The sequence below is a fragment of the Panicum hallii genome, chromosome 3 (genome assembly GCF_002211085.1).
Source record: "Panicum hallii strain FIL2 chromosome 3, PHallii_v3.1, whole genome shotgun sequence".
Taxonomy (NCBI): Eukaryota; Viridiplantae; Streptophyta; class Magnoliopsida; order Poales; family Poaceae; genus Panicum; species Panicum hallii.
The window spans coordinates 49,427,681-49,454,269 of NC_038044.1; the positions used below are offsets into that span (position 1 = coordinate 49,427,681).

Below are 26,589 nucleotides of genomic sequence, written 5' to 3' on the forward strand. Positions count from 1 at the left end.
CCGTTCTATATCTCTGTGTCATCGTTGTTTGTACGAACTACGAGCATGAAAGCCACCGCTTTCAGAGCTTGTCACATGGCTGCAAATTTCTCAGTCTCGTAGCACATTGAAAAACACTTCTTCAGTTCTTCTACTGCCCAGAGCCGACGCAATAGAAATGAGAACCAGTGACGTACAACCGTCAAAGTGCTAAGGAACAAGAGCTGCTATAGCCAGCCTTGAAAATGAGAATATCGATTACGGGTCAAGGTCTCACCATCCTACATTCTTCACTCTGCATGAGGTTGCCGCGCCTCGACTTTAAAACACATAATTCATGCACTGGGTATATAGCAGATTCTAGAAAAATTTGCATGCAAATCCAAAGGTACTTAGTAAGGGATAATACACTAGTAGAGAAACCCGAATCCATCCTCCCATTGGTCCGTAGAATTTAGATCCAAAACTAATGCTCCCATTAGTCTTAGATTTAAATTTTACAAGCAAATATATCCATGGCATTGCTACAGCTAACAACTAATGCATACGTTATCGTATTGTAATGCTAAGCATGATTTATCAAGATTGCCCGGCGCCTACAAGACACTGCCAACTTGGTGCTCTCCCACTCTGTGTAAAGGCCATGCCATGACCATGTGCCATGACCATGTGACACAGTGATTGTCTGGGTTCCGATTAGGCTTCGGATTAACAGACAATAAAATCATTGCTTGCTTTAAAAATAATAGAGATAGAGATGTATGCTAGAGCCCTTTTTTTCCGACTCCACCAACCGGGACTAAAAGTTACCCTTTAATCCCGATTGGTGTTAATAACTAGGACTAAAAGTCCTCTAGACTTGGTGCTAGCTGTAATCTCATCCCGACCAGGACTAATGTAGATCATTTAGCAACCGAGACTAATATAGACCCTTTAGTCTGGATTGGTGTTACCGACTTGGACTCAATAGTCCTTTAATCCTGGTTCGGGTTATCAATCGGGACTAAAGGATACTCCATGAGTTACTTCAAAAAAAAAACATCCTATCTAAAGTTACATGTGCTATGTATGTGGAGTGGTAAGGAAGCTATATGCGAGGCAAGAGGATTTGGGTTCATATTTTGCTGACCGCAGGGTTGGGGAGGCTTGCGCCAATTATTTTGTAGCCTTCCAGACCCTCTAATCGTTATTGAAGGTCCCGGATTCGTATAGTGATAATTCTGAAGTATCTAACTTAGAGTATCGCCAGCAATTTTCAATATTTTTTCTCAATAACCAGTTCATGGGATGTCTTGATATTTCTTCATGGTTATTAGGGGGTTATTTTTGCGGTCTCAAATAATCTCATCCTAACCGAAATAGGAGAGTTCCAACTTCCCCTCTATCTGGGAAGAGTTGGAATGGTATATTAGTGTGTCACAATAATTATTAGAAAATACGAATAGTAGTGTGATTTGTTAGAGCATTATTTTTCACGAAATTTTGTAATATGACAATTAGATTGGGTAATAGGGATCTCCATTTTAAGCTTACGGAGTAACAAACTCTGTGGACCTGGAACATGGGAATGGAAATGGGATAAACAAAACAAGTGGAACAGAGGGTTGAGACTAGAATTGGGTCTGGGATTGCGAATCCGGAATGTCCGAGGCACTCTAGCGAGAGTAGGAAGCGAGTGGGTTTTAGGACAACGCCGCCCTTCCTCCCGGCGTCACAAAAATCGCAATGACGCCACCCGCACCAAACCAAGAACGTGCCAACCAAGAAAACCCCACTCCTCGGCACCTCCGCGCGCGGGGCGGCGACCATGGCGTCCTCGGCCGCCAACTTCCGGATCTTCCTGCGCCGCCGGGTAGGGGCACTCGCGCGGGCTTCTCCTTCTCCGGCGCTGCTGCAGCCTCTGTTTCCCGGGCCGTACCTCAAGGTAAGAACGCGCGCAACGTCACCTTTTCCGTCGCCTCGCCTCCCCCGTCTGGTTTCTTAACCCCTCCCGCCACCTCCCAGCAGCAGACTCGCTCCCCTCTCCACTCCACCGCCGCCGCCGCCGTCGCCACCGGCCCCCGGACTCCCACCGAGCGCAGCTCTGTCCGGCAGCGGTGCCGTCCCTGCTCCACCGGTACTCGGGCAAGGTTAAGGTTGCAACTTTGATCACGTAGTTCGGTTGCCATCGCTGACAACACTGATCAATCTCACCTGCTGATGCTTTGCTAGAGTTATGGGCCTACTACACTGCCGTGGAAACCAACCAACCGTCTGGTGATGTGGGGCCTGAAACAGGTGAGGCGTTTATCTTGGCCTGGCAAATTGAAAGGGTTCTGTAGCTGTAATCCTGTCTTGTGCTCATTGAGTAACCTGAGAAAATTCGAATCTTCAGTTCCATTTTTCAACTCATGGCTTACAGCAGATATTTAGGTGCCCAGCACTTCCGATTAATTTACGTTATTCCCCTTTTCTCGAGTTCCTGGAGCACGCTAATGACATTTAATGACATTAATCTAAGAATTTTCACTGAAATTGGGGAACTGGGCAACGTTAGTTTTAGCCTCATTTGCTCTTGTTGCCTTTGAAATGGCTTCAAATCATAATCTTTAACTTCTGAATTCCCCTATATGGCTATGTTGATGTATGGCTGTGCCTAAAAGTTAGTTCTGAGATTGGCCAGCTCAAGTTATAAGATTTTTGATATTAGTGACAGAGGTGCTGATAATCTCTAACTAAGTCTGATGGTACTGGTACTCATTCCATTATGTCAAGATCTATAGTATACCTTGTATTGTTTTCTTGTTCATTGTCCTAGGTTTATGGAACACCAAAAACATAGTGAAGAAACTTTGAGTTATTTGTAACCTGACACCCTGTGCCAAAAAAAAAGGTAGTCAGCTGCGTCAACCAATTTTGTTTTCCCTGTGAGCTGAAATTTGATTACAGTGCCCCAGAGATAAGCTTGACAAAGCTGATCTTTGTGATAACTGAAATTAGCACCTTTTAAAGCTTACAACAACAGCCTCTCTTCCCGCTCCAGGTTGCAACCACTGCCACCAACCTTCCAGACAAGAGCCGCATGCAGCTCTCACCACCCCTGATGTTGTCCCTTATTCACCACTACTCAAGCAAGGTAAATACTTCGAATCTTCGAGCATGTACATTTCACCCTAATGTTTCGGTCGCTAAGCATACCTGCTCGTGTTGTCCATTTTACTAGGGGGGTTAATTGCCACGGCTTCATCAACCAATCGATCGCAAAGTGATGCAGAATCTGAAACAGGCAAGCATTATATACAATTTTGGCTTGGAATTTTTGTTTCCTACAGTGTTTTACTGGAAAGGAACATGGAGCGCTTTTCTGTTATGAACTGATTAAATAACCTGCAAAACGATTTATTTTTCAATTTTCCTTTTCTACACTTGGCTTACTAATTCAGACTTAGAAGTTCATTGTATAGTTTTTGTATCCCCTTGGGCATTGTATTATGCACACTATCGATTGCTGTTCACATTAGGAAGAAGTAAAAAAAACTGTTATTTGCATAGTTTAGCTCTAGCTGTAATCTCATTGGATCATTTCTACTTCTGAATTTTGTGTCCGTGACTAAGCCTCATGATATAGATGCTGAGTTATTGTTTTCTGTTTATATGGCATGGCAGAGCTTAAGTATCTTGATGCCTGGCTATGCATGATAACATTTTAGTTCATGGTTGCTCGCATATAGTCAGCTTGTAGTGATTTCTTGACAATGTGGTTTGAAAAAAGATAAAAATATGTAGTGAAGAAATATAGAATCTTTGGTTGTGTGTTTTCTAGCGTGTGGCTCATCCTTGTAATCTGTTGATGGTTTGAACTGGCTCATCCAATTTTAGTTCATCCAGTGCATGAGACTTGCATTGGAGTGATCAATGGTCCATTTTTTTCTGAAAATCAATTCTTCCAATTTTGTACTTTTCTAGGGAGTCAGCATTAAATACCTTTTCATAAAATATTATATGTCTCTTTGATAATTGTTTACCTCAGAGCACAGGGGACGGTGAAAACCATTTAAGGCTGGTTGCCTGGTCTCCACTAGTTCTTTTAACAATAGATGTCAGCTCCCCCAAAGAAATATGTCAAGATCCATCCATAACTGTAGATCTTTGATTAATGGTATGAGCTTATATTGATAGTTGAGGAGGACATTTTGATGTCATTTGTTCCACTATAATTTAGTTTTGGTGCCCATTAGCCTTTTACAGGCTGCAGGAAGCACACTGATATCTCTTAACAAAATCACTGGACATAATTCTTCCTAAGCTCAGAGGGTGGAGAAGAAATAGAGTAGATGGAAACAATTTCTTTTCTGTAGTTTATCTTAATTTCTCTGCTTGACTCCATCTTCAACCAAATGATTTTTTACTGAATTCAGTGTCCAAATAGTGGTTTTTAACTTTATATTCCATATATGTGCCACTGGTAGTAGTTTCAATAATCAATTGGCATTTGACTTTGTCATCTCGTCTTTTTTATTGAACTTTAGGGTGAACAAGGCTGCTACACTATTGCATATAATAAAATTGATATTGTCGAGTGGTTTCTGGATGGACTGGAAAAGGACCTCAATGTATGAAATAAAATGATGAGTGAAGCCTTGGATACCTATGACAAAGGGTTTCAATTATTGGATAAGGGGTTGGACAGCCAAGCTTGTGCTATTCTTGAGAAAGTTTTGGATGACATTTTGGAAGGTATCAATGCATCTGAAAAATGGCTGGATTATTTTGCTACAACGATTGGAAACAGTAAAAGGTTGCCACCAGATATGCTGGAACTGAATCAAAAGTTCTATAAAGAATTGGATGAGTGTCACAAGAATTTAAGGCAAATGGGTTGCAAAATATTCTTATTTGGTTTCCAAGCCTAGCACAATAGTCTCAAATGATTTCTCTGCGTTCCTGACAGGCAGGGTCAGAAGAAATTGTCAAGCTCTATCAAGAACCTGAAGAAGCTGAAGAAGCTTACCAAGGTGCTTAATGCTGTTAGTATTGGACTTGGAGCATATCTTCTGCTGCTACTGATGTTTAGCATAGGGATATATTAGTGTAGTATCTTTATCTGAAGTGCCTGTGTTTGTGAGCTTATGGAGCTGGCTGTTGTGTGGAACCACATGTTGAACTTAAGCTTATTTCTCTTTGGTACTCTGCTTTTTGTGAGCATATTTGAGCGCACGAGCAAACATTAGTAGATACGGATCAAATGGGTGCTTTCATCAGTTTGTAGACCTAGAGTAGAATTTATCTACTTCGTTGATTTCTATCTGTAAGGTCTTCCTAATATTTTGCAGTGGTGGCTCTGCACCATTCTTGTTCCTATTAGACACGGAATGCCAAGAAATACTTGCTACTATTGTGATATCACGTGGGTGTATTGATGCAACTGTATGCAGATTTGAATGGATGATCGCTATTCATCACTGTGCTGGTTATATTACCATTTCTGCCAATTTTTTGTTTTGAAGTTTAAGAGTGGATTTCCTGCACACAGCGACATGTGCACCCCCATAGTGTCACCGTTGAATCCTTGCTCATCGGGATACGAGGTTGTTTACACAGGTTTTCCTTCGTTACTGATTATGGCGGAGTTAGCCGCTTGTAATGCTTGTAAATATTTTGCCCTGTTTGAAGGGTTGGGGCGGGAAGCAAACGTGTGGTCATGTCAATAGGTTTTGTCGGCCCGGTACATTTTTTTTAAGACAATAGAAGATTCCAGCTTCATACAGTCTCTTTTGAAGATGCATCAGACCACAAAATTTGAAGATGCATACATCAGACTTCAAAGGTTACAATGGTATAGCTACACCACCATCAAGAGGTGAAACACATCATCCAACATTATGAGGCACTGATGCATCGCTGATGTGCAAAAGACGAGCTAAAAACATAAAGATAAAAGGATCCTCGTAGCAGTTTGGGTTGTCATATTTTGAGATTTGTTTTCTAGAGTTGACTCCAGACAAACAATCTTTGCAGCAAATAGGATAAAGGCAAAACCAGAGCAAGCAGAATGAATGCCTTGGACGAGAATTTCTCGACTCGTCGTACTAGTGCTTGAAACAATATACTGTGAAGCTTAATCAGAAGTCCATTTTTTTTATATAATGGATAATAGTTCCGGCTTCGGCCTCCTCGGAAGAGGGGATCAGTCCAAATAATCAGAAGTCCGAAAAAAATTGTTTAACTGAAAGCACTTGAGGCTGGTGAAGATAAACACTTTATCCTGTCCGATTGTGTCTTGCAAAGAACTTGTAACAGTCTATATTGTTTTCTTGTAAATAAAGTAAATTGCTAGAGTTGGAAAGTTTTGTTTTCTTGTAAAACTCTAACCCTTCATTAGTAAGGGTAATTTTGTAATTATTTTTCAATTATAAATGAAAAATGAAGAGATGGAATTAGAAAGATAGTCCCAATGAAATGGATCCTGATGTCATTAATATTTTTTCCCATGGTACTCTTATACTACCTACACTTCTCATGTATACAACCTATACTGCTACTGAACTTTTCACTAGTATACCATTAATCTGAACTGTCGACTGTTTCTATACTAGTTCTTTTCAAACACTAGTATAGACTAGTATTTTACACCATAAAAGACCTCACATCATGAACACAACATCTCATTTACATCAAGTATAATAGCTCTTTACTTCACTTTATAAGTTGAATGACACAAATGATGATCGCTTGCTCCCCTGTGATACATCTGCTTGTTCCCCCATGATATGGGTACTGAACCTGATAGTACAACTCCAAACATCATGTGAATTTTTTATCTATGCCTTGGACAAAGCTTGCAGCCTTTCTTTTTACAATTAACAAAGTTTGTGGTAGTAATAATGATATTCTTGGATAGATTGTTGATAGCTTCGATGTAATTATTAGCAGTCGAGGGTGCTTCCGCTAAGATTGTTAGGTATAATTGGGTTTGGGAGCACCTTCAAGGGGTGGTGTTCATCATCATATGCATAAATTACACTACAATAATTATGGCTCTATCGGGTCACTACTCATTTGCTGTCTTTTGCAAACAAAATTACCATCAAGAAGGGCATCGGAAAGAAACTCGTGTTATCTTGCATATATTTCTCCGCACCCCCCCCCCCCCCCCGCCTGCTTGTTTCAGGTACCCAATTTGTAGGAATTACTCAATACCTGTTACAATAAAGTGGCCATCTTTCGAAAAAAAAAGTGTCCATCCATCAATTATTGTCAGGAGTTTATTTATTGTCGTGGAAGGGGATGGCTCAAAGACAAGCAGTCCTACCATTTGATCCAGCAAAATTATAGGATTCTTATCTGCTGCCACAAATAAAGTTGGTAGCCCTCCGTTTATACAATGAATCTATAGTTTCTTTAACTGCGATTGGTTCTTGCTGCCATTTTTGACAACCTATAAGGGCGTGTCCTGTTCAACTGTTGGTCCATTGTGCTTTAAATTTTCTGATATACATGGACAACGAGCTCAACCACTCAGGCCTTCAGATCATGCCGCGATTCAGCCTTTCAGTGTTATTGACTTAATGACAGGACAGGTCACAGGCTCTTGTCCCGTTAGGTTTCAAACTAGTCAAGCAATTCCTCAGCGCAACGTAAACAAGGACTAGAATCTGCAGTGCAAAAGAATATGTATAATGGCTGATTCAAATCAAGTTTAATTAATGTTTCTATTATTGACAAATAAATGCTCCTAGTATTTTGCTCCATTATGCAATGGTTTATATGCAATTAGCAACATGGCAGGCACCTCCTTCACAAATTAATGTTCTGAGTTGAAAATTTTTGTTGGTTAGATAGACAATGTTTGATCACCGTCCATTGCCCATGTGAACAAAATCCTTTGTATCCTTGCATGTTGAACTCTTCAATAATGATCATACTGAATAGTGAATTAGAGATACAAGGAGAACAAAGATCTGTATGCTAGAATCACTACAACACGGATGAACTTCAAGGGAAGCTATATATATGCCTTCGCATCCTCTCCAATGGCATATAATTATATTATACGGTATATATTATGTGCCCAGGAAAACCATATCACGAGGGATTCTAAATCATGGCACTTGGTGTATGATGGCTACATGTACCGGAATCCTTAGGTAATCCTGGCAATTGTACGTCACTACTACAGAAAACGTTTTTAGGGATGGGAAAAACAGCATTTGTTGGGGCGGGCGCGATACCCTCCCTACTTCTCGCAGCTACAAATGTTGTTTGCAGGGGCGGGTAACATGCCCGCCCCTGGAAACACATTTATAGGGGCGGGTCTGAATTACAGGGGCAGGTGAGGGCGTGACCCACCCCTGTAAATGTGTTTCCCGCCAAAAATTCACTAATTTGAATTTAAATTTTCCAAATTTGTTTCCCGCTATTTTTTATAATTTTGTTTCCCGCCAATTTTAACCTATCAAGCTAGTACGCGATCGAATGTCCTAGTGTCTGATACGGAATATGTTCCATAAATATAAATAATTACGCATATAAATCTAAATCATTTAAAAGTATATTATTATAGTGCATCATTAAAGTACATCATCAAAGTGCGCATAGAATACATGTTTTTATCCTATTCCTCCCGATTAATGCTACTAGAGCCGGCACAGAGGTGCTAAGCGTCCCACTAATAAAGACCTTCGTATTTTATGTCAGTTGTCAATTCATATTCAGGGTGAACAAAATATCCCTTATATGGACCACTTCATGCAAAATGAAACGGCATAAATCGGCGACAACATTGAAAAGTTGTTGCTCATGAAGTTGATCCTCGTGTCTTGTCGGCTGAATCTACAATTCAAAAATCTATGGAAAAATTAAGCCAAGTGTTAGATACACGCAAAAATAATATGCACTTATGCATATATCCCTAACAAAGAGTAGTCCCTTACATGTTCTGGATCAGTTGTGTATCTCCTAAGCTTCCTCATGTGCTCGCACATTTGGTATCCACAGTGCATGGAACCTGCAGGTTGCTTGTGGCACAGAAAGTTTGTGCATATTCTCATTTCTTTTGTTATGTCGGGAGAATGAATTCCTCCTTCGGAGATGTAGTGCTTGCAAGCCCTGTTTTAAATAGAAGTAAATGAGAAGTTAGTTTATATATGTAGTTTTTGCGGAAGATTTAGCATAATTTTCATGTAGAACAAAAGAATTTTACTAACATGTTGAGGGTGGGTATGAATTCTTTGTATCTGCTCTTGTCCCAATCAGCAGAGTCCAATACGAGCACTTTTACAAGCTTTGGCTGTAGCATAAATGCAATCTAGTGATTTCTGCAAAAATATTATATATGATTTCTTAGACATTTATTCGAAGTAAGTGCATATTATAACAAACAATTGAAAGTACACTTACTTGACGTAGTATGGTGCCCATATGATGTCCCTATCTTATAATCGTTGCATCTAAAGTGATATATAAACCCCAACCCTCTTTATGATTTGGGTGTGCATGAATTCTTTCCACACCCATCGTGAACCGGCTAACAAGCTTCTTTGCTCGATATGTGTTGGCAGGCACTTTATTGGGCTTTGAAGGAACCAAGCCAGGATACGTAGAAGATCATTGAAACTACCGTTTGACCAGCTGTGCTTAGCCTTTAGGATCAACAGCTCAAGTATGAAACGAAGAACGGTCCAGTGTTTCGTGCATCCTTTAGAACATTCGTATATATTTTCCTCTGCTGATTTTTTTCACCATCTCGAAGTTTGCCAACCCCTTTGCACTACCAATCAATAGCTCCGCTTTGGTGTGACGCAACAACTGGCTTAGAAAATCACCGTTATCAAGTTTATCGTCACTGCTATCATCACTGCCACCATCGATGTCCCCCTAACAACACCATCACCATAGCCTCCACCAACATCTTCATCATCGCCGCCAACATCATCAAAATCATCATAAGCATCAAACAATCTATTAAATTCGACATCTTGTGTGATTTTATCGAGTGGATTCTCCATCGAAGGTGGTGCTTTCTCACCATGATTTCAGATTATGTAGTTACCTACAAAATCACCCACCAACACCTGCGATCTGATTGTAGTTGCATCGCTAAATACTCTCATATTCTTGCAAGTTTTGCATGTGCAAGGTATCCTCTGTATCTTCTTAGTTCTTGCGTGCTTTCCCGCAGATTGAATGAATTTATTAAGTTCTCCAAGGAAATAGGTCTCCGTCCTTCGTGCTTTGTACATCCATGACATCACTAAACAGCAACAAATAATTTAAATGGGTTAAAAAATCTCTTCAATGATTTGATAAATAAATGGTAATAAATATATATTTCTATATATGCGTAGATATTGGAAAAAAATCAATTTAACATGTACTAACTAAAAAATTCAAAACCCAACCTATTATTGCACCACTAAATCTTGGGGAAAAAACTTTCATGCTTGTGTATAAATAAAGAAATAAATCAAATCTTCTTCTCTCTTCTTCATGGATCTAGAAAATTATTTACTTTTGAATGAGGCTAAAACTTAAAGATTGAGCCCAAATGAAGCCTCAAATGGCCATAAATATATACTTTTATATATGAGTAGATATTAGAAAAAGTCAATTTAACATGTACTAACTAAAAAATTCAAAACCCAACTTATTATGGAACAACTAAATTTTGGGGAAAAACTATCATGCATGTGTGTAAATATAGAAAAAATTAAATCCTCTTCTCTCTTCTCCATGGATCTAGGAATTTCTTTACTTAGGAATGAGGCTAAAACATAAGAGTGGGCCCAATTGATTACATAATCTTGTTCTCCTTCTAAAATAATATAATTTCATCCAAAAATTTGAGGCAAATGGAGTCCCAAATGGCAAATCTACACCATAGAGATCTAGATCTAGCTAGAGATGAAAGAGCTCCATTTGAATCTTAAAACTATCCAAAAAGCTTATAAAAGATATGGAATTAGCATCAACTTACCTTCTAGAGCCCCCAACTTGAAGGAAATCAAATTTAAAACCTCTCCTTCCCTTTTTTTTCTTTTTTTGGATTTTCGGGCAGCACCTCCCCCGAAGAAGCAGTGGTCTATCGAGAGGAGGAAGAAGGTTTATGCCCAGATTTTTATGGGTAACTTTAGAAGCAGGTGAAAGCGCCACCCGCCCCTAAAAATACGCCCCATTTTTAGGGGCGGGTGATAGCGTCACCCGCCCTGGAAGTTCCATCTTTAGGGGCGGATAACGTCATCACCGTCCTTGAGAATGGGGCTCATTTTTAGGTCCTACCCCTAAATATGCATTTCCAGGAGTGGGTCAACTGCTACAGTAACACCGCTTCTTTTGTAGGAACGGGTTATATTTTAACCCGCCTCGGGGAAAAAAATAGATGTTGCTATAAATTATTTTTGTAGTAGTGTGTGCCATGTCGTTTAGATAGATAAGCACATATGTTTTACGTGGTCTGCTACGTAGGCCGTATATTATGTGCTACATTCGTAACGTACAACACAGTTATATTATTTGCGAAGGTACGTGTGACAGACATTCCTGCCCGACGTAATTGCCCTGCTGCTGTAAACTGGGGCACAACAATCTATGCAAAATAAAGCTCAGAAACCAAATCAAGATTTGGATTCACATTTGTATCAAATATATGCTGGGTTAGCATATAAAACATACATAAACCATGATTGATTTCAACAAATACACAACCAAACTAAACAATGCAATGTTTGTCAATACAAATAACTTTGTACATGCATGTAGCAATCAGTTCATGCTTCATATACAAAATAAACTCGTAGCTACTTGCATTATAGTCGATTTCTATACAAGGTATCACATACATCACGTGTCAGATAAGCAAAAGGCAACTAATAGAACCTTTAAAATTTAGGCAACATATTAGTTTCCCATGTTCAAAGAACCACCTTTAGACAAAAAGTGAGTAGAGTACTATGCATATACGTACCCGCCCTCGTAAAGGCGGCATAGAGAGGACTAACTCTTTTACTATAAGGCAATTTGTTATTTCTAATTAAAAATTTATATTTTGAAAGTATTTTTTTATAATAAATCTAGGAATATAAATACATCTTGAAAACACTACCTTGTCTACAAAAACAATGTCATCATAACTCTATTCTATTCCAACCATATTAATTTGAGACCAAGCCTATACTACAAAAGACTACTACTATTTATGATATCAAATAAGTATTATTAGATTCATAATTGAATATTTTCTAGCACATACTCCATCCTTCCTATAATGTAAGGCATTCTCAATTGTAAAACAGATTAAGGGAGAGAACAAAAGATGCATGTATCCTCCAAGAGCTTTTTATTTACGAGCGATAATTAAAATTGTTCCTAAGATTAAGCAGGGAAGGAAGTAATATAAAAGTTAAGTATGCAGCTAAGAACAAAGGAAACTTAAATGATTTTTTTAATACCAATCCAAAAGTCTTAGAATGCCTGCCTTATATTAGAGTACAAATTTTAAACCCTTCAATAGTTTATATTTTAGAATAGAGGAAGTATCTATTTGGTGTAAATTTGAATTGATATTATTTCTTATAAATTTGATACCAGTAAAAAAGGAAACAGGCTGTCCGTAAGTCGGATTCACACTCTGGTTTCATTCGCCATCGATGTGGGGACTGGGGAGTGGTTGAGGGGGATTTGGGAGTGGGAATACTGAGTGGGAGCCGAGCCTAGGAATATGAATATAAGTGGGAATTCAGAGTAGCCATCAGCTGGGACTGGGAATGGAATGTGTTTCGGTGACAAGCTTTCCTTCCCACTCGGCGGCTTAAGGACAACGACACCACCAAAGCAAACAAAGAGAGAAACCCAATCTCGGCCACTCCCTCCGCACGCGCGCAGTAAGGATGGCCGCCGCGCTCCGCCTCCTGCTGCGCTGCCGGGGATCGGCGGCGGCGCCTCCGTCCCTGGCCCTGCTGCAACCTCTGTTTCCCGGGCCGTTCTCTACGGTGAGGAAAACAAACCATTTTCCTTTTCCTCCTCGTCGATTTCGCCTGGTGCTTAAACCCCTCCAACCTGCTGCAGCCGTGCTCCCCTCTCCTGCCCGCCGCCGCCTCTGCAGGACTCCTGGCGCCGGCGCCGTACCTGCTCCGCCACTACTCGAGCAAGCCGAGCAAGTTAATCAAAATTGCAACATTGCTCACGTATTTGGGTTCCATTCATGGCTAGCGGCTGTGTTCGCTGACAATAGCTGCCGATGCGCTCATGTTTTCTAGGGGAGTGCGCCGCGGCGACCAACCAGCCGCAAGGGAACCCCGCGCCAGAAACAGGCAAGTACTTGATACAACCTGGCCTGGAAACTCTTCTTGCTTGTGATTTTCAATTGGAAGGGATATATATATATATATGGTCATATGGAGCTTTTTTTTCTGTTATGCCATGACAAAATTATCAGAAAAGATGAATTCTTCAGTTTATTATTGATCTAGTGGTTGCAGCAGATAATTATTAGGAGTTCACTGCTTCAATCAGTTTTGGTTTGGCTGCACCGTAGAGCTTGCTGTTGATCCTGCTACATAAAAAGTTACTGACATTGGGTACTTTTAGATGTAAATTGTAACTTCATTGTCTTAGAGCTGCTTTTGACTTGGCTGTGAATGAGAATCTGTATCCAATTCTGTGATAGTGCTGCTCATATGTTTGGTGACATGACTCACCAGAGCTAAATGTACCTATATTGATGGATGCTTCTACATTATAACTTTCGAATTATTGGTTCTGGCATGTTTTATATATCCACTTATCCAGTACCTTGAACAGGGCATAAAGATCCAATGAGACTTAGCTCCAGGGATAACAGGAAACTAATAAGCCAAGATACCCCCTCCATTTCAGTCTTGATGTGCATTTCAACAACTGTAAATTCTGCCTTTTTGCCTTGCAACATTCACCTATTATCCCGTTCATCGCGAACTTAATCTAAAGTTATGTATTATCTAATCCAAGTATTTCCTTCTTAGACAGTGCCATGATCTGCATGGATGGTATAGAAGGAATTTCTTTTGGTTTCTTACATAATCAGCTTCTAGTGTTACTTTACAGACACCAAGAAGTCCCATTGACTAAATTTGTTATGAAACTAGTAATTTTGCAATTATGATTTCATAGATTCTCTGTTAACAGTAGCTTGAATAACTGCTTATATTTCACACTGTTTGATTATCATAGGTCAAACAAAACTGCAGCATTGTTACATATTTGGAAACACTGGTACGTAAAATGGTGTTTCTGAATGGACTACTAAAGGATGTGCTGAAAAGGGCTGAAATGTCGAATGAAGCCATTGAGGCGTGTGTGAAAGCTAGCCATTTATTAGTTGATGAAGGGTGGGGATGACAGAGCTATTGCTATGTTTGAGAATGCATTGGACAACCATTGTAAAGCTTTTGCTGCCTATGAAAAAGGGGTGGATGATTTTGCTAAAGCTGTTGGTAGTACTAATGGATTACCAGTGCATATTCTGGAGCAGTATCAGGTGTGTTGTAAGAAAATGGAGGACTCTAACAAGACCTTGAGGTAAAGGGGCTACCATATGTTGTTATTTGGGTCGGGACGGGATGTCCCGTTTTCAACCCTACTTGGAGTGGAGTAGGTGGACGGGGAGTTTTTTCCCAAACACATTGGTCAATCCTATATCCTGTAGAAGCCCATCCTATCTCATCCTAAGTTTTTTACCCTAACACATGGGTGTCAGGCTAGTTGTCCGGAAGTTTTCTGATGAAAATAGCGGGAAAATTTACTTATTGTAAACCAGTCAGTTTTGCCTCTATCTTCCAGGCTTTGCTACGGTACTTGAAAGTGCAGCTCAATCTGTTGTGTCGCTATTTTGGTTGACCACTTTGTTCATATCTCCTAATGTAAACCAAGTCCAACGATTACATTATATTTGACTATACAAAGATGCACAATTCAACTACATATTCTAAGGGTAAAAAAACCATACCCCCTAACTCCACAATAAAGAGGCAGCATGGTAAAAAAAAACTGAAAAGAAGTAGCATACCAGCACGCTATTTTCTAGATGGAGGCAACCTCTGACCTACCAGCGCACAGAACTGAAACAGGATACGAGCAAAGAACTATTATTCTCCATTTTGTACAGCTGATTTATTAAATGGATACACTCTACATCATCAATGTCTAAGAGTTCCTTTTTAATGGATTCTACTTCCTGCTTGCATGCGATTCCGTTAAACCTAGTAAGTCGCAACAGATGATGACATGACGACGACTAGTACAATTTTACTCTCGTATCAATGGGCCTTCGACAGATTGGACAATCTGCGACTTGTGGTCCACATTCTGAGCATGTCTGTATGAAAAGAAAGAAAAATATAGTTAAACCATGTAAAAATGGTGCATGAAGCAGAACATCTGTCCAGTGAATTGCTGTAGGTTTCACCTGGTGGCCACAACCAAATGCCATGTCCCGGGGTTTGGAAAGGCAAACTGGGCACATCTACAGATAGTAAGACAAAGAATTCGGAATTAGATATTAGTTATATTACGGTAAATCGTACGCATGCCATAAAGGAAGAAGAAAGTTTACTAACATGTGTCTTCAAGAAAATGGGTTAAATTCCAGTGGCAGAGGAATTTATCCAAGAATGAAAACATAGGAAGTGCATAAGCGACACGAGAGCTTCATATTCTGTAGATTCTTTTTAAGCAGGTAAAGCAATGTATAAAGTAAAACCATATGAGTTTATCGAGGAATGAAAACATAGAAAATAAATAGCTTTGAAAAAAACATAGCAAATACACAAGCGCCGCAAGAGTTGTGTGTTTCCAAGATTTCTTACAGCAAGTAAAATAAGTGTAAACTAAAAGTCTAGAACCCTCAAGGACCATCAGGGGGATAGATCCTTGTGTAAAGTTGATGTAAGATTGAATCAACCAGTAACACAAAGTTCAAAGTGCTTTATGATAGGTTAACATTTCCAAACGTGGGCAAGGAATCAGAACCATTTTACTTCATCATCAAAGTCTGATCCTTAAATTTTAATTTAGTTGAACAAACAACAGTCCCAACCCGTAATTTAGTCAAAACTATGTGATTCTTAAGCTAACTGGACAAACATATTGATCTAATAATTTGGACTCAAAGAAAATAAATATGTTACTGCTCTAAAAATCACAACTAAGTTTCTCGTGTGTAGGTTGCGCTCCACTGTAACCCTGGGTTCAAATTCTTCATTATCAAACAAAAATCATTCATCAAGTTAATTATTCTAGTTGCCATAAAACTGATCAGAAAATTAAAATACTATGGAAATATTTTTCTCATGTTTCACCAGAAAGAATGGATGCCCATTTTTTCCCTTTTTGCGAATTACCAAAAGTATTCTACAAGGGATAGAATTTGCCGTACCTGGGGTTCTGAAACTCTAGTTTCAACAGCTGGTGGGGATGTCACTGATGCTGTGATTGTTGAATCTACAGTTGGCTCCTCTCTAGGACGTGAAGGCACGCTTCGATAGCTATTTGCCCGAGATGGTGCTGCTCTTGAAACAGTGCTATAACTTGCAAAGGGAGGAGGGAGTGGAACTCGCTCAGGCGACTTTGAAAGTCGACGTCTGGTTAGAAAAACAAAGATAACAGAGTGAATTAGGTCAACAAGGACCAAGCAACAAATATGTATAGGTAAATGGTCATGCTTTTGTTTTTTCATACCCTAAAATTCCAAGCTCTAATGTTGCCTTGTACTGCAATGGAATTTCCATGAGTGCTGAAAGTGCAAACTCTGTCTCCTTTTTGCTTTGAGTTATCTTTTTTGACATGATCGCAGTGAAGTTGACAAACTATAAGAGCAAGTATCAAAATCACTATTAATTATTTTTCTTAACAAGCCAAAAAATGTTCCTGTAGTTCTGGGACCTACCTGGAAATTGTCAAAAGACCTAGCCGGTATGTTGTCATCAAATTCCTTCATCATATCCCATGGACCATCTCCAACTCCAACGAGAATTATAGACAAGGGAAATTCGCTATAACAAAAGAAAGGAATAAAGCAATATGAGATGTTGAAGCAATGCTATTTGATGAGTGTTGTGGTATCTAAAATACAATTTTATAAATTGACCACTTCTTTAGTGTCCGCACGCGCCCACGCGCTGCTAGGCTGCCTGCTACGCGCGCTGGCTCGCCTCCGCGTGCGCTGCGCCGACCGCTCCGCGAGCGTCGCACGCTGCAAGCCGCTGCTCGCACTTGCCTTCTCCATGCGCGCGCGACTTGCGCCACGCGCAACCTGTTTCCTCCTGCGCACGCGTCGCACGCCGCGAAGGGAGGAGAGGAGGGAGGAGCAGGAGCGCCACCGGGGAAGTGGATCGGGAGGGAGACGACGGAGATCAGGGAAGGATCGTGCGCCGCTGCCAGGGAAGGTACGGGAGAGAGGGGGATAGATGGGGGAGAGAAACCCTAGCTCTTGATACCAATTGTTAGCCCAAATGACAATCTGTTTCTCTCAACCCATGCCACAAAGGCAAGTCTGGGGTACATATAGGCCAACCATGGGTAGGTGGCTTAGAAGCTAAGTAAAGCATCTAAAGAGCATCTACTAGATAAAGCTATTAGGCGGCCACAGGAGGCTAGTAAAACCACCGTGTGATCCCATCGACGGTCGAGATCACCCCGAGGGGGCTATACCTAGCCCTATCTAGTAATATAGATAGATACATGGACGCACAAATGTGAGACTTATCTAACATCTCAGAAGTCAGTACCATAGTACCAAGAGCATTGTAGCATCATAGTGTATAGTCATAATCAGAGTTAGATGCTCCGGCTAAGAAATCCCAATAATATGTTGATTTAATTATAAATGCTTCCATGTAAATATATGTGCTGTGTAATCTTCTCTTTGGCATAAAAAATGAAGCACTGCATATGTTCCTGTCTTCTGTCATCAAGCATTACAAAACATAAACCCCAGTTACATACTCATTGCTCAATGACATAAATCATTATTTCATTACCTGGCTTGTACGATAGCATCAACTGTCATTTGCTCCTGGGTGCTTAACTGACCAAATTCGGTATCTACACTTCGTGTGACCTGTACAATGATAGCTTCAGACACTGGCGTAATAATAGACAAATTCTTTTCAATTTTTTCATCATTCACAATATGGCAATAATTTGAACAGAAATATTAGTGAAAAAAGGGATGGACAAGGGCATACCTGCCCATCAGCGATAATTACTAAAACATGGTATTGGCCACCACTTTGCTCAACAATGGTTGTGGCCATTTCAATTATTGGAGCGAATGATGTAGGACCTTGAAAAATGCCAAAAATTGCATGTTAGAGAGTCAGTCCTAATTACAGAAGAGACCAAATTTGATGCAAGAAGTAATCCTAGTACTATAAATAAAGGCTGCGAGAGTCCCAAGGGACTACGCACAATTGTTCCCAGTTTTCAAATTATATCCATGAATTGGCAAGTAAAGATTTCCAGAAAATAAAAACTAAGTTTAACTTTCATACCAGAAAGGCGAAGGTGAGGAACAATTTCTCTGTATCGAGCTAAAGCTTCCTGAAAACCATTGCATGGTCTTTCGTCAGGATAAAAGGCAAATACATCTTGGTCATGTGTAGATGCTGCATTGTTGAAACCAGAACTATTAGACATATATAATTCCTCCGTATCCTAATAAAAGTAGCAGCATAATACCATCTCCAAAACCATAGCAAGGAATTAAATTATCCTCGTCAAAAGCTGATAAGGTCTGCCCAATGATGGATATTGCCTGTTCATAAGGATTTGGGGTGTCACCAATATGATGCAGGCTCATGCCATTGAAGGAATTCTTTCCTGCAAATGAAAACAGTCAGGTATCAAGATCCAAGAACAAATGTTTTCTTTCCTTGCAGATAAGTTCACACAAACTACCTGTCCATTCATTACTCTTTGTGAAATCAATTCCTATGATTAAATTGGAAGACTCAAGACCAGCTTGTGCTAATGCTTCGATAACCTGCATTTTTAGTACAACATGTCAGTATTTGATGGTCCTTGTTTTTCACACCAATGGAGCTATAGAGAATGAGAGAGCTATGCAAAAAGTGAAAGTATGTTCAAGATGATTCCATAGTGTTGTAAGTGGATGCTGTAATAGAACACATGGGCATGGACTACGTCAGTTAAATGATATTCAAGTCATGTAAGTTATGTTGCACGTCTATATGGTCCCCAGAACACAGAGCTGACTACAATTATCTGTTGTAATATTTTTATGAAACATAGTAAAGCTATACAACTATGAAACTAATTTACAAGACCAATCCACTTATATTATTTTTCAAATATTCAAACCAAACACATAAATGCCAACCAAAAATTACAATATTTGTGACTAGAGGGAGTTGTTATGGTTGGGGTCAGTATCAGAGGAGGTGCAAGGAGTAGTCCAAGGCAGGCACAACAAGTTAGTTTGGCGGCATTTTTTGATTAGCATTAATTTGATTCTGTTGTTAGCTTGATTGTGTTAGTTCAGATAATTAGCTCGGTTGGTTGGATGGATGTAATTCCAGGCTATTTATATGAGCCGCAAGTATTCAATAAACAAGCCAGATTGCATCTAATCTCTCGTCACTCTTCTCTGCCTCTCATCTCCCTGCTGATGACGCGACCTCGGCGACATCTACCACAACCATGGGCAGGAAGCTGGCGGCCCAGCGGCTGACCACCTCCCATGAGTATCCGATCCGCTCATTGCCGCACGGCCGTGATATGAGTATAAAAATTGCACTATTACCACCAAGTCTTTTGCACTTTGCCAAAATACCATGGTTTTAAATCGCCGGCTAAGGCGTTTAGCGGCAGGGCTGCCGTTACAGCGTTTAGCGGGCTATAGCCGGCATTTAGCGCGCTATAGCCAGTTTTAGCGGGCTAAATGCCATAGCAGCTGCCCTTCCAAGCAGCTATAGCCAACTATAGCGGCAACTATAGCCGGCTATTTAAAACCTTGCAAAATACTGACCATATAGGACTGCCAAAAAGCAACTGAATTGGTGAATTGGTAAAATAATTACTACAGTGTCACATTGGACAATTTTACCACCTCTATTTCAATGCCTCTAGTAAAGTTCTTCCCTTGTGTGCTGGCTCTTGTCCTACCTATTGTTCTATTTTCCCAAATTTCTCTCCTCTTCTCCTTCCTGTTGTTGCAGGCTTGCAGCACAGCAATCAGCGCCTAGAAGCTTTTGTCATCAAGATTGGACAGCCCCATCATCTCCAGTGCCGACTGCCGACCGCGATGAAGAACACAGATCTATGTCTACCTTTCTAGTTCATTTTGGCTTATATTCTGGCCCAGTTTGACTGAGCTAATTAAATTAGGGAAGAAGTCTACATCACCCCCCCAACTATTGCGGTCGGACTACATCGCCCCGCCTAAACTAAAAAAAGGGATATTTAACCCCTCCAACTTCACAAAACCGTGCACTTAACCCCCTCAGCTGGTTTTGCACAGCAGTTTTAGCCACGCGGCGTGCTGAGCTGGACAAAAATGCTGATATGAACCTGCTGACATGTGGAGCCCGCTTGTAAGTGAGATGCCCTTCTCTTCTCTCTTCTTCTTTTCCCCCTCCCCTCCCGCCGGTCCTCTTCCACCACCGTTGATGCACTTCTCCGCCACCTCGCCGTCACCAACGTTGGCAAGGACCAGGTCCTGGCTGCCCCCTCCCCTCTCGCCGGTCCTCTTCCTCCGCTAGCTTGCCGCTCCGGTGCCAGCCGCCCGACGCGGTCCCACCGGCCGGCGCCAGATAGGCGGGGATGACCGCAACCCCGCACCACCACTGGACCTGGACCATAGGCCCGCACCCGAGCACGAACGAGGTGGCGGGCACGGGAAGCCCCCCGAGCCGCCACATCGACCTTCGTGGCGAGCTCGAGATCCCGTATGGCTTCAGCCGTGAGGAGGCGGAGCCACCCGCCCCCTCCGTCGAGCCCCAGGGGCCGGCGGCACCGACCCTGGCCCCTCCTCCGTCATCAACATGGTGGCGGCACTGCTGGCAGACGTGGGCTGCATGCTCATCATCCCGCCGCATAGGTCCTGCCGCTCCCCTCACCGCACGCCTATCGGTGTTTAACCTCCAAGCCCACAGAGTGATACCCCCGTGGTGGTAGATTATAGGTGGGGTGTCGCCGAGATCAGGACCTCGAAGATGCAAGGAACACGAAACTTTAGACAGGTTCGGGCCGCCTAGAGCATAATACCCTACGTTTTGTGTGGTGGTCTGTATTGTCTTAGATGATGTAATGCTGTGTTTTGGTTTGGAGGGGGTCTCTGCTCGCCCTTATATAGTCTGGGGGGACAGAATTACATGGAAATCCTAGCATGATACTAGCTTAGGAGTCCTATCTGAGTACTACTCGGGTAGTTTCCTTCTGTTCCGACTAGTCCTACTCTTGTACAAATAGTTACAACTGGTGCAGGATGTGGGCCATATTCCATCCCTTATCCTAGAATATGGACACCATGTGCACAGTCCCGTGGCCCCGGGTCTGACAACGCCTTCGCGGCCTGCCTCGGGCGGACGATCTCCGCGGACCCCTCCGCCGTCTCGCGCCTGCTCGCGGGCATCGCTGCCTTCGTGGCTGCCTCCCCTACACGGCTGCGCCAGCTGCTCCTTCCCGGTGGCCCCACATGCGCCGAGCCTCGTGCGCTCCTCTCCGTCCCGAAGACCAGCCGGGCCTCCTCGTGCAAGGGCTGCCAAGAGCACTTCGGCGGCGGCGGCGGCGGCGTGCTCGACGGATTGCTGCTGCAGGGTGACGTGGGGAGTGGGAGAAGAAGAAGAGAGAAAAGAAAGGCACCTCATTTACAAGCAGGCCCCACATGTCAGGAGGTCCATATCAGCATTTTTGTCCAGCTTAGCACACCACGTGGCTAAAACCGCTATGCAAAACCAGCTAAGGTGTTTAGTACACGGTTTTGTGAAGTTGGAGGGGTTAAATATCCGTTTTTTAGTTTGGGTGGTGATGTAGTCCGACCGCAATAGTTGGGGGTTTATGTAGACTTCTTCCTTAAATTAGAGAGTTATAGTCCTACATGCATGTATGTATGTATGCTGGATGTAGCAGAATGTAGTATAAGGAATGCAGGTGTTCATTGGCAGAGAGCGAAGCACCCTGTCAGGAAGGGGAGGGGGAGAGAAATGTGGGGGAAAAAGTGAGGAGATAGAGATATGAGAAAGGTGACTGGAGAAAGAAAGAGCTCACCAGAGAAGATGAAGAAGATAAAGGTGTAAGGGATGCGACCATCTAAAATGGTGTTGAAGCAATGTTCTTGGTAATTTAGCATTTTTGGCAATCCAAGGTGTTGGAGCCACATTTTGGAGAAGTTTACTGGCACTTTTTGGAGCAACAGTGCGGACTAGTGTGTGTCGGTATTTTTGTCTCTTCAATAGCATGTTCCCAGTTGGCTAGTAGCCTAGTACATTCATTACATATAGATGCACATACTTGATTATGTACTATGTACTTTTATGCCTTATTTTATTGTAGAAAGTGAGCTCACAAAGCAGCAATGCAGTCCAATTACTCAAAAATAGTCAATGCCTTATGTTAATTCCAGCACAACAATAATCTCCTAGTGGAAAATTCATGTTTCACAAACTATAGAATAGCATTGAAACTTTCACAATGTCAAACTATTCATGTGCTAAGGTTATACCTTATAAGCCCATTTTCTATTCTCAATGTGTCAGAAATACTTGCGAAAATATCCATTGAAACTTTCAAAGAGTATATCTACTGTAGTAAGTTCAAATACAAGCACCACCAGAAACTTGAAAACAAATACTCTCTCTAAACAGCCATATCCTAATATGGCATTTCCTGCTTGCAAGTTTCTTCTCTAGATAGCTCTGAACTTTTAACTTATTCCATTCTTTTTGTGTAATCAGTCAGTGTAAAAAGATAAGCTACAGATGCTCATTGTGTAATCTATCTAATCAGAATAAGGTATCACTAAAGCAATCAGAATCTTCTCTCCAGACTTCACCATGAAAAGGTCCTTATCATCATCAGTTAAACAGTAAACAGAACACATATGTCAGAATTTATGACCCACTTCAAAACTGGAGCTTCCGTCCAATACCAACAAAATAAGTTCCAAATCCATGTTCATTTGAAGCATCATATAGTTTGTCAGTTGACATTAACCAAACATCCCAGTATTAATCCCCTATATTTTCAACATTTAAGCATCACCACGTCCCATAAGTAAACGTAGCACATACATACCTCATCCAAGGAGCGGTACTGGTCAACAATCCTGGAGTACTTCCTCTCCAGCCTCGGCCGCTTACCCCCAGCTGGCGCCGCCCTCGCTGGCACCGCCCGCGTCTCGATTGCCCTCAGCGGAGGCGCCGAAACGGAATGCGCATGGGAAGCCCCCGGCGGCGGACGCGAGTAGGCACTCGAGGACACCACTACGTCCTCAGCCGGCAGTGGCGGCGGCGCGCTCCGACGCCGGAAGCTCGAGGACGAGGAGTACTCATCCGCCGCGGGAGCTGAGGGGGAGTACGGCAGCGGCGGCGGGTCCCAGAGCTGCGGCGGCGGCGCCGACGCCGGCTCGTAGGGGTCACGGCGCGGCGAGGCTGGCGGCGACCTGCGGCGCGCTACCGCCGCCGATTCTTGCAGCGGGTCCTCCTGCTGCTCGGCTGGCCCAGCGAGGAGGCTGCCGACGATCCGGGTGGCCGTCTGCAGCACCAGGAAGAGCACCCACAGCAGGAAGGTGCCGATCCTGCCGACGACCGCCTGGCGATTTCGCGACCGGAACAAGAACCGCGCACAGTCAGAGCCAAATCGAAAAGAAAAAATCTTCCACCAGCACGAACCGAAAAATCAAAGCTATGCTCAGCTCCCGAGAGCAAGAACCAGTCGGAGCCCAGCTTCCAAGAACAGGGGCCGTGTCTTGCCGCGCCCTTGGGGAAGGAGGTCAAGCGCCCAGCTAATGCTTACCAAGAAGCCGCTCATGCCGAGGAGGAAGAAGAAGAGGAGGACCGCCGTTTGCTCGGATTGGGGGGGAACTGACCGCTAAGCAAATTTGGGGATTTGGGAATGGAGTGCTGGTTGCGGTGGTGCGGCCAGGACTGGGACGGGCTGTCAGAGCGGTGGACTTGACTAGGCGGCCGAGGAAGAAGAGGACGACGACTCTCTCAAATCTGAGCGCCCGTGAAGAGAGAGTGAGTGGTGACGGTCGTTGCTTTCGGGTACAGCTACTTTTGTCACGCCAGCGTGCTTGCGTGTGTGCTCATGGTTCGCTCAGCTAGGTAATAACGTGTGAGTGGTTGCTGATGCTGACCTAGCTTGCTGCGTAAATCCTGGGAAACGGATGTTCCTGGTTAGTGGTATCACGAAACCTAGCCATGATAAGAAAAAAAAATCCTAATTTGGTACTACCTCCATTTACAAATATAACGATTTTTGCTTTTCAAAATTTGTACATAAATACAAGTAAATTTAAAACCTGTTAAAATAGACAAAATTTAATGTTTTTCATTTAAGGCATGAGTTACCCGAATATACAGAATTTAATTGCATCGGTATGATCTAGGAGTACTCTTCATGTCTAAAAAACAAGTCACTAGTTTTGTTTGTAATGTCCCAAAAATCCGAAAAGTCCGTGTAGAGAGTAACTCTTTTACTTATTTGTAGCCACTGACAACACACCTATCAATCTAAGATAATATGTGGTAAGATATATTCTCTCTCAGATAATAAGCATTATCCCAATGGACTGATGAGTTCAAAACCCACAAATCTACTATGCATGCAGAGCGGTTGAAAACTACAGAGGTGCTCAATTATGCCTCATCAACTTAGCCTGGGCATAAAACCCGAGCCCGAAGCCCGAAACCCGAAAAACCTGAGCCCGAACCCATTTAGCCCGAAGCCCGATACCCAATGGGCTCCCGCGGGTATTGAATTGTGAAACCCGAATTAATTTCGGGCTTGTTCGGGTAGTAGGCCGCGGTACCCGAATTACCCGAATAGCCCGAAATATTTCAGAAGCAGGAATCCAGCGAGCCCACTTTTGACCTTAGCCCACTGGCCCATCTAAGTTGCTAGACTAATCTACTGTTCTACTGTTCTATACCTTTACTCTTGTTACGAACTTCTCTTAGTCTTATTTTTGTTGACTTGCAGTCTTGCGTGCTCTTAATACTCGTTTGTTTGGCTGTTGTTAACTATTGATCATGCTTTAAATCTGTACATGTAACACTGATTTCTAACCTGATATCAAATTTCGGGCCAAATCGGGCTACCCGAATCCGAACCCGAAATATTCGGGTACCCGAAATTTTGGGCTTAGCTTTTGAAAACCCGATTTCGGGTAGCATTTCCGAATACCCGAATTCCCCAAAAGCCCGAAAAGCCCGACCCGAAAAATTCGGGTAGCCCGAATGCCCAGACTAATCATCAACTATCACGGCGTTTTGTCATATTTTTCACCATGGTATGATGAAATCTGCTTAGTGTTGAAATATTGTAGTAAATGAGTGATGTGATGCTTTGAGAGAGCAAAGGCTAAAATTACATACCATTATAAAAGAAGCGTATTTATCTTCATGAGTCAAATTAGTTCCCCAGCTTTATATTTATAGTTTGAAATTTCTTGGTTCAGTAGATCATTGCCGTGTTTGAGTAGACTTTGCCCTCTACTACAGAACCAAATACCAATGGCGATCGACAATGGGTTGTAGTCTTGTAGATGATGGAAATGGTGAGTTACCATTGTTGCCGAGCTGTAGGAATAACTGTATCGGATGTAGCCTGAATTCAACATGGTTGTTGAAAAAAAGTAATCTAAATGCCTTTTGATATAAGAATTAATGACTTATGTAACCATGCATAACTTCATTTACTCCTGGTGTTACATAGTTTAAGTGATCAAATACCACCTAAGTTTGATCACCAGTGCATAAGATTTTTATACCCTCGGTATGAATGATATTTTTTTATTAGAGATCATTTGAAATAATATAGTTAATCTTGTTCCTGCAATATATAAAAAGTAGGTTAAATCTTGTATACAAAAGAAGTCATACGTTCTAGTAGAATATGTTAAAGGAGCTAATAAAGTATTTGTTCTCATACCCAATAATTTGAAGTGGGCCAGTTGCTTGTAGAGTATGTATATCTTTACTTTCCACCTGACGAGTGTTTGCTGTGCAAATCATTGCGTCACTTTGTGTGATTATTTCAGTTTACTTATTAGCTTTATTCTACTCGTGTAAAAGTGCATAACAAGTGTGATTTGCTTGATGTCCATTTCAAACATCTTTCCTGCGGTCCATAGCTCTTACAAGTGTAAGAGATGCACAAAGGCAGTTCTCGGAGTGGTTGATTTCTTTTGTTCCACTTCGTTGACTCTACTAAGTTGGTCACGGTTAAGCAAAGTTGATAAAACTTGGGAGTAGTGGATATCTACGTTCTCCAGTATAGATTAGAGTGGTTGGAATGGCAGCACAGTCCCTTCCCGAGGAAACCGACATCAATATGGACATACACTACAGGAAAACAACCAACTTCCGACGGCTAAAAATATCTTACGACGGCCCCGTCGGAAGATACTTAATTTCC

General features: G+C 42.0%; 2 protein-coding genes and 1 long non-coding RNA gene across 4 annotated transcripts; 2 read left to right on the plus strand and 1 right to left on the minus strand.

The window, feature by feature from the left end:
• Window positions 1-2,050: 2,050 nt before the first annotated feature.
• Window positions 2,051-3,245, plus strand: LOC112884259. The gene is made up of 3 exons (XR_003227068.1): window positions 2,051-2,256; window positions 3,002-3,094; window positions 3,182-3,245. It is a non-coding gene; the product is annotated as an uncharacterized LOC112884259 (long non-coding RNA).
• A 9,526-nt stretch (window positions 3,246-12,771) lies between these two features.
• LOC112884926 lies at window positions 12,772-14,737 on the plus strand. The gene is made up of 4 exons (XM_025950569.1): window positions 12,772-12,944; window positions 13,021-13,112; window positions 13,212-13,265; window positions 14,164-14,737. Exons 1-4 carry the CDS (start codon window positions 12,843-12,845, stop codon window positions 14,225-14,227), a joined length of 312 nt encoding a protein of 103 aa, XP_025806354.1. The 5' UTR covers window positions 12,772-12,842; the 3' UTR covers window positions 14,228-14,737.
• A 310-nt stretch (window positions 14,738-15,047) lies between these two features.
• Window positions 15,048-24,195, minus strand: LOC112884925 (E3 ubiquitin-protein ligase RGLG2-like). 2 transcript variants are annotated; one of them, XR_003227208.1, is made up of 13 exons: window positions 23,965-24,195; window positions 23,245-23,760; window positions 18,889-18,973; window positions 18,670-18,810; window positions 18,483-18,596; window positions 18,177-18,274; window positions 17,970-18,049; window positions 16,877-16,982; window positions 16,669-16,796; window positions 16,367-16,571; window positions 15,549-15,655; window positions 15,398-15,454; window positions 15,048-15,307 (listed from the first exon to the last, which is right to left on the minus strand). XR_003227208.1 is itself a non-coding variant. In XM_025950568.1 (12 exons), exons 1-12 carry the CDS (start codon window positions 23,977-23,979, stop codon window positions 15,227-15,229), a joined length of 1,626 nt encoding a protein of 541 aa, XP_025806353.1. In that variant the 5' UTR covers window positions 23,980-24,192; the 3' UTR covers window positions 15,048-15,226. The 2 variants fall into 2 exon arrangements, 1 of the variants encoding a protein (XP_025806353.1); XM_025950568.1 differs by lacking the exon at window positions 15,549-15,655 and having other exon boundaries at window positions 23,965-24,192.
• Between the last annotated feature and the right edge of the window lie 2,394 nt (window positions 24,196-26,589).

Coding starts and splice junctions, on each gene's coding strand:
- LOC112884926 (XM_025950569.1), top strand. CDS start 12,843: ATGGCCGCCGCGCTCCGCCTCCTGCTGCGCTGCCGGGGATCGGCGGCG. Junction 13,113..13,211: donor TACTCGAGCAAGCCGAGCAA/GTTAATCAAAAT, acceptor CATGTTTTCTAG/GGGAGTGCGCCGCGGCGACC. Junction 13,266..14,163: donor GAACCCCGCGCCAGAAACAG/GCAAGTACTTGA, acceptor TGATTATCATAG/GTCAAACAAAACTGCAGCAT.
- LOC112884925 (XM_025950568.1), bottom strand. Junction 18,050..18,176: donor TAATTATCGCTGATGGGCAG/GTATGCCCTTGT, acceptor ATCATTGTACAG/GTCACACGAAGTGTAGATAC. Junction 16,797..16,876: donor GGTCTTTTGACAATTTCCAG/GTAGGTCCCAGA, acceptor TTGCTCTTATAG/TTTGTCAACTTCACTGCGAT.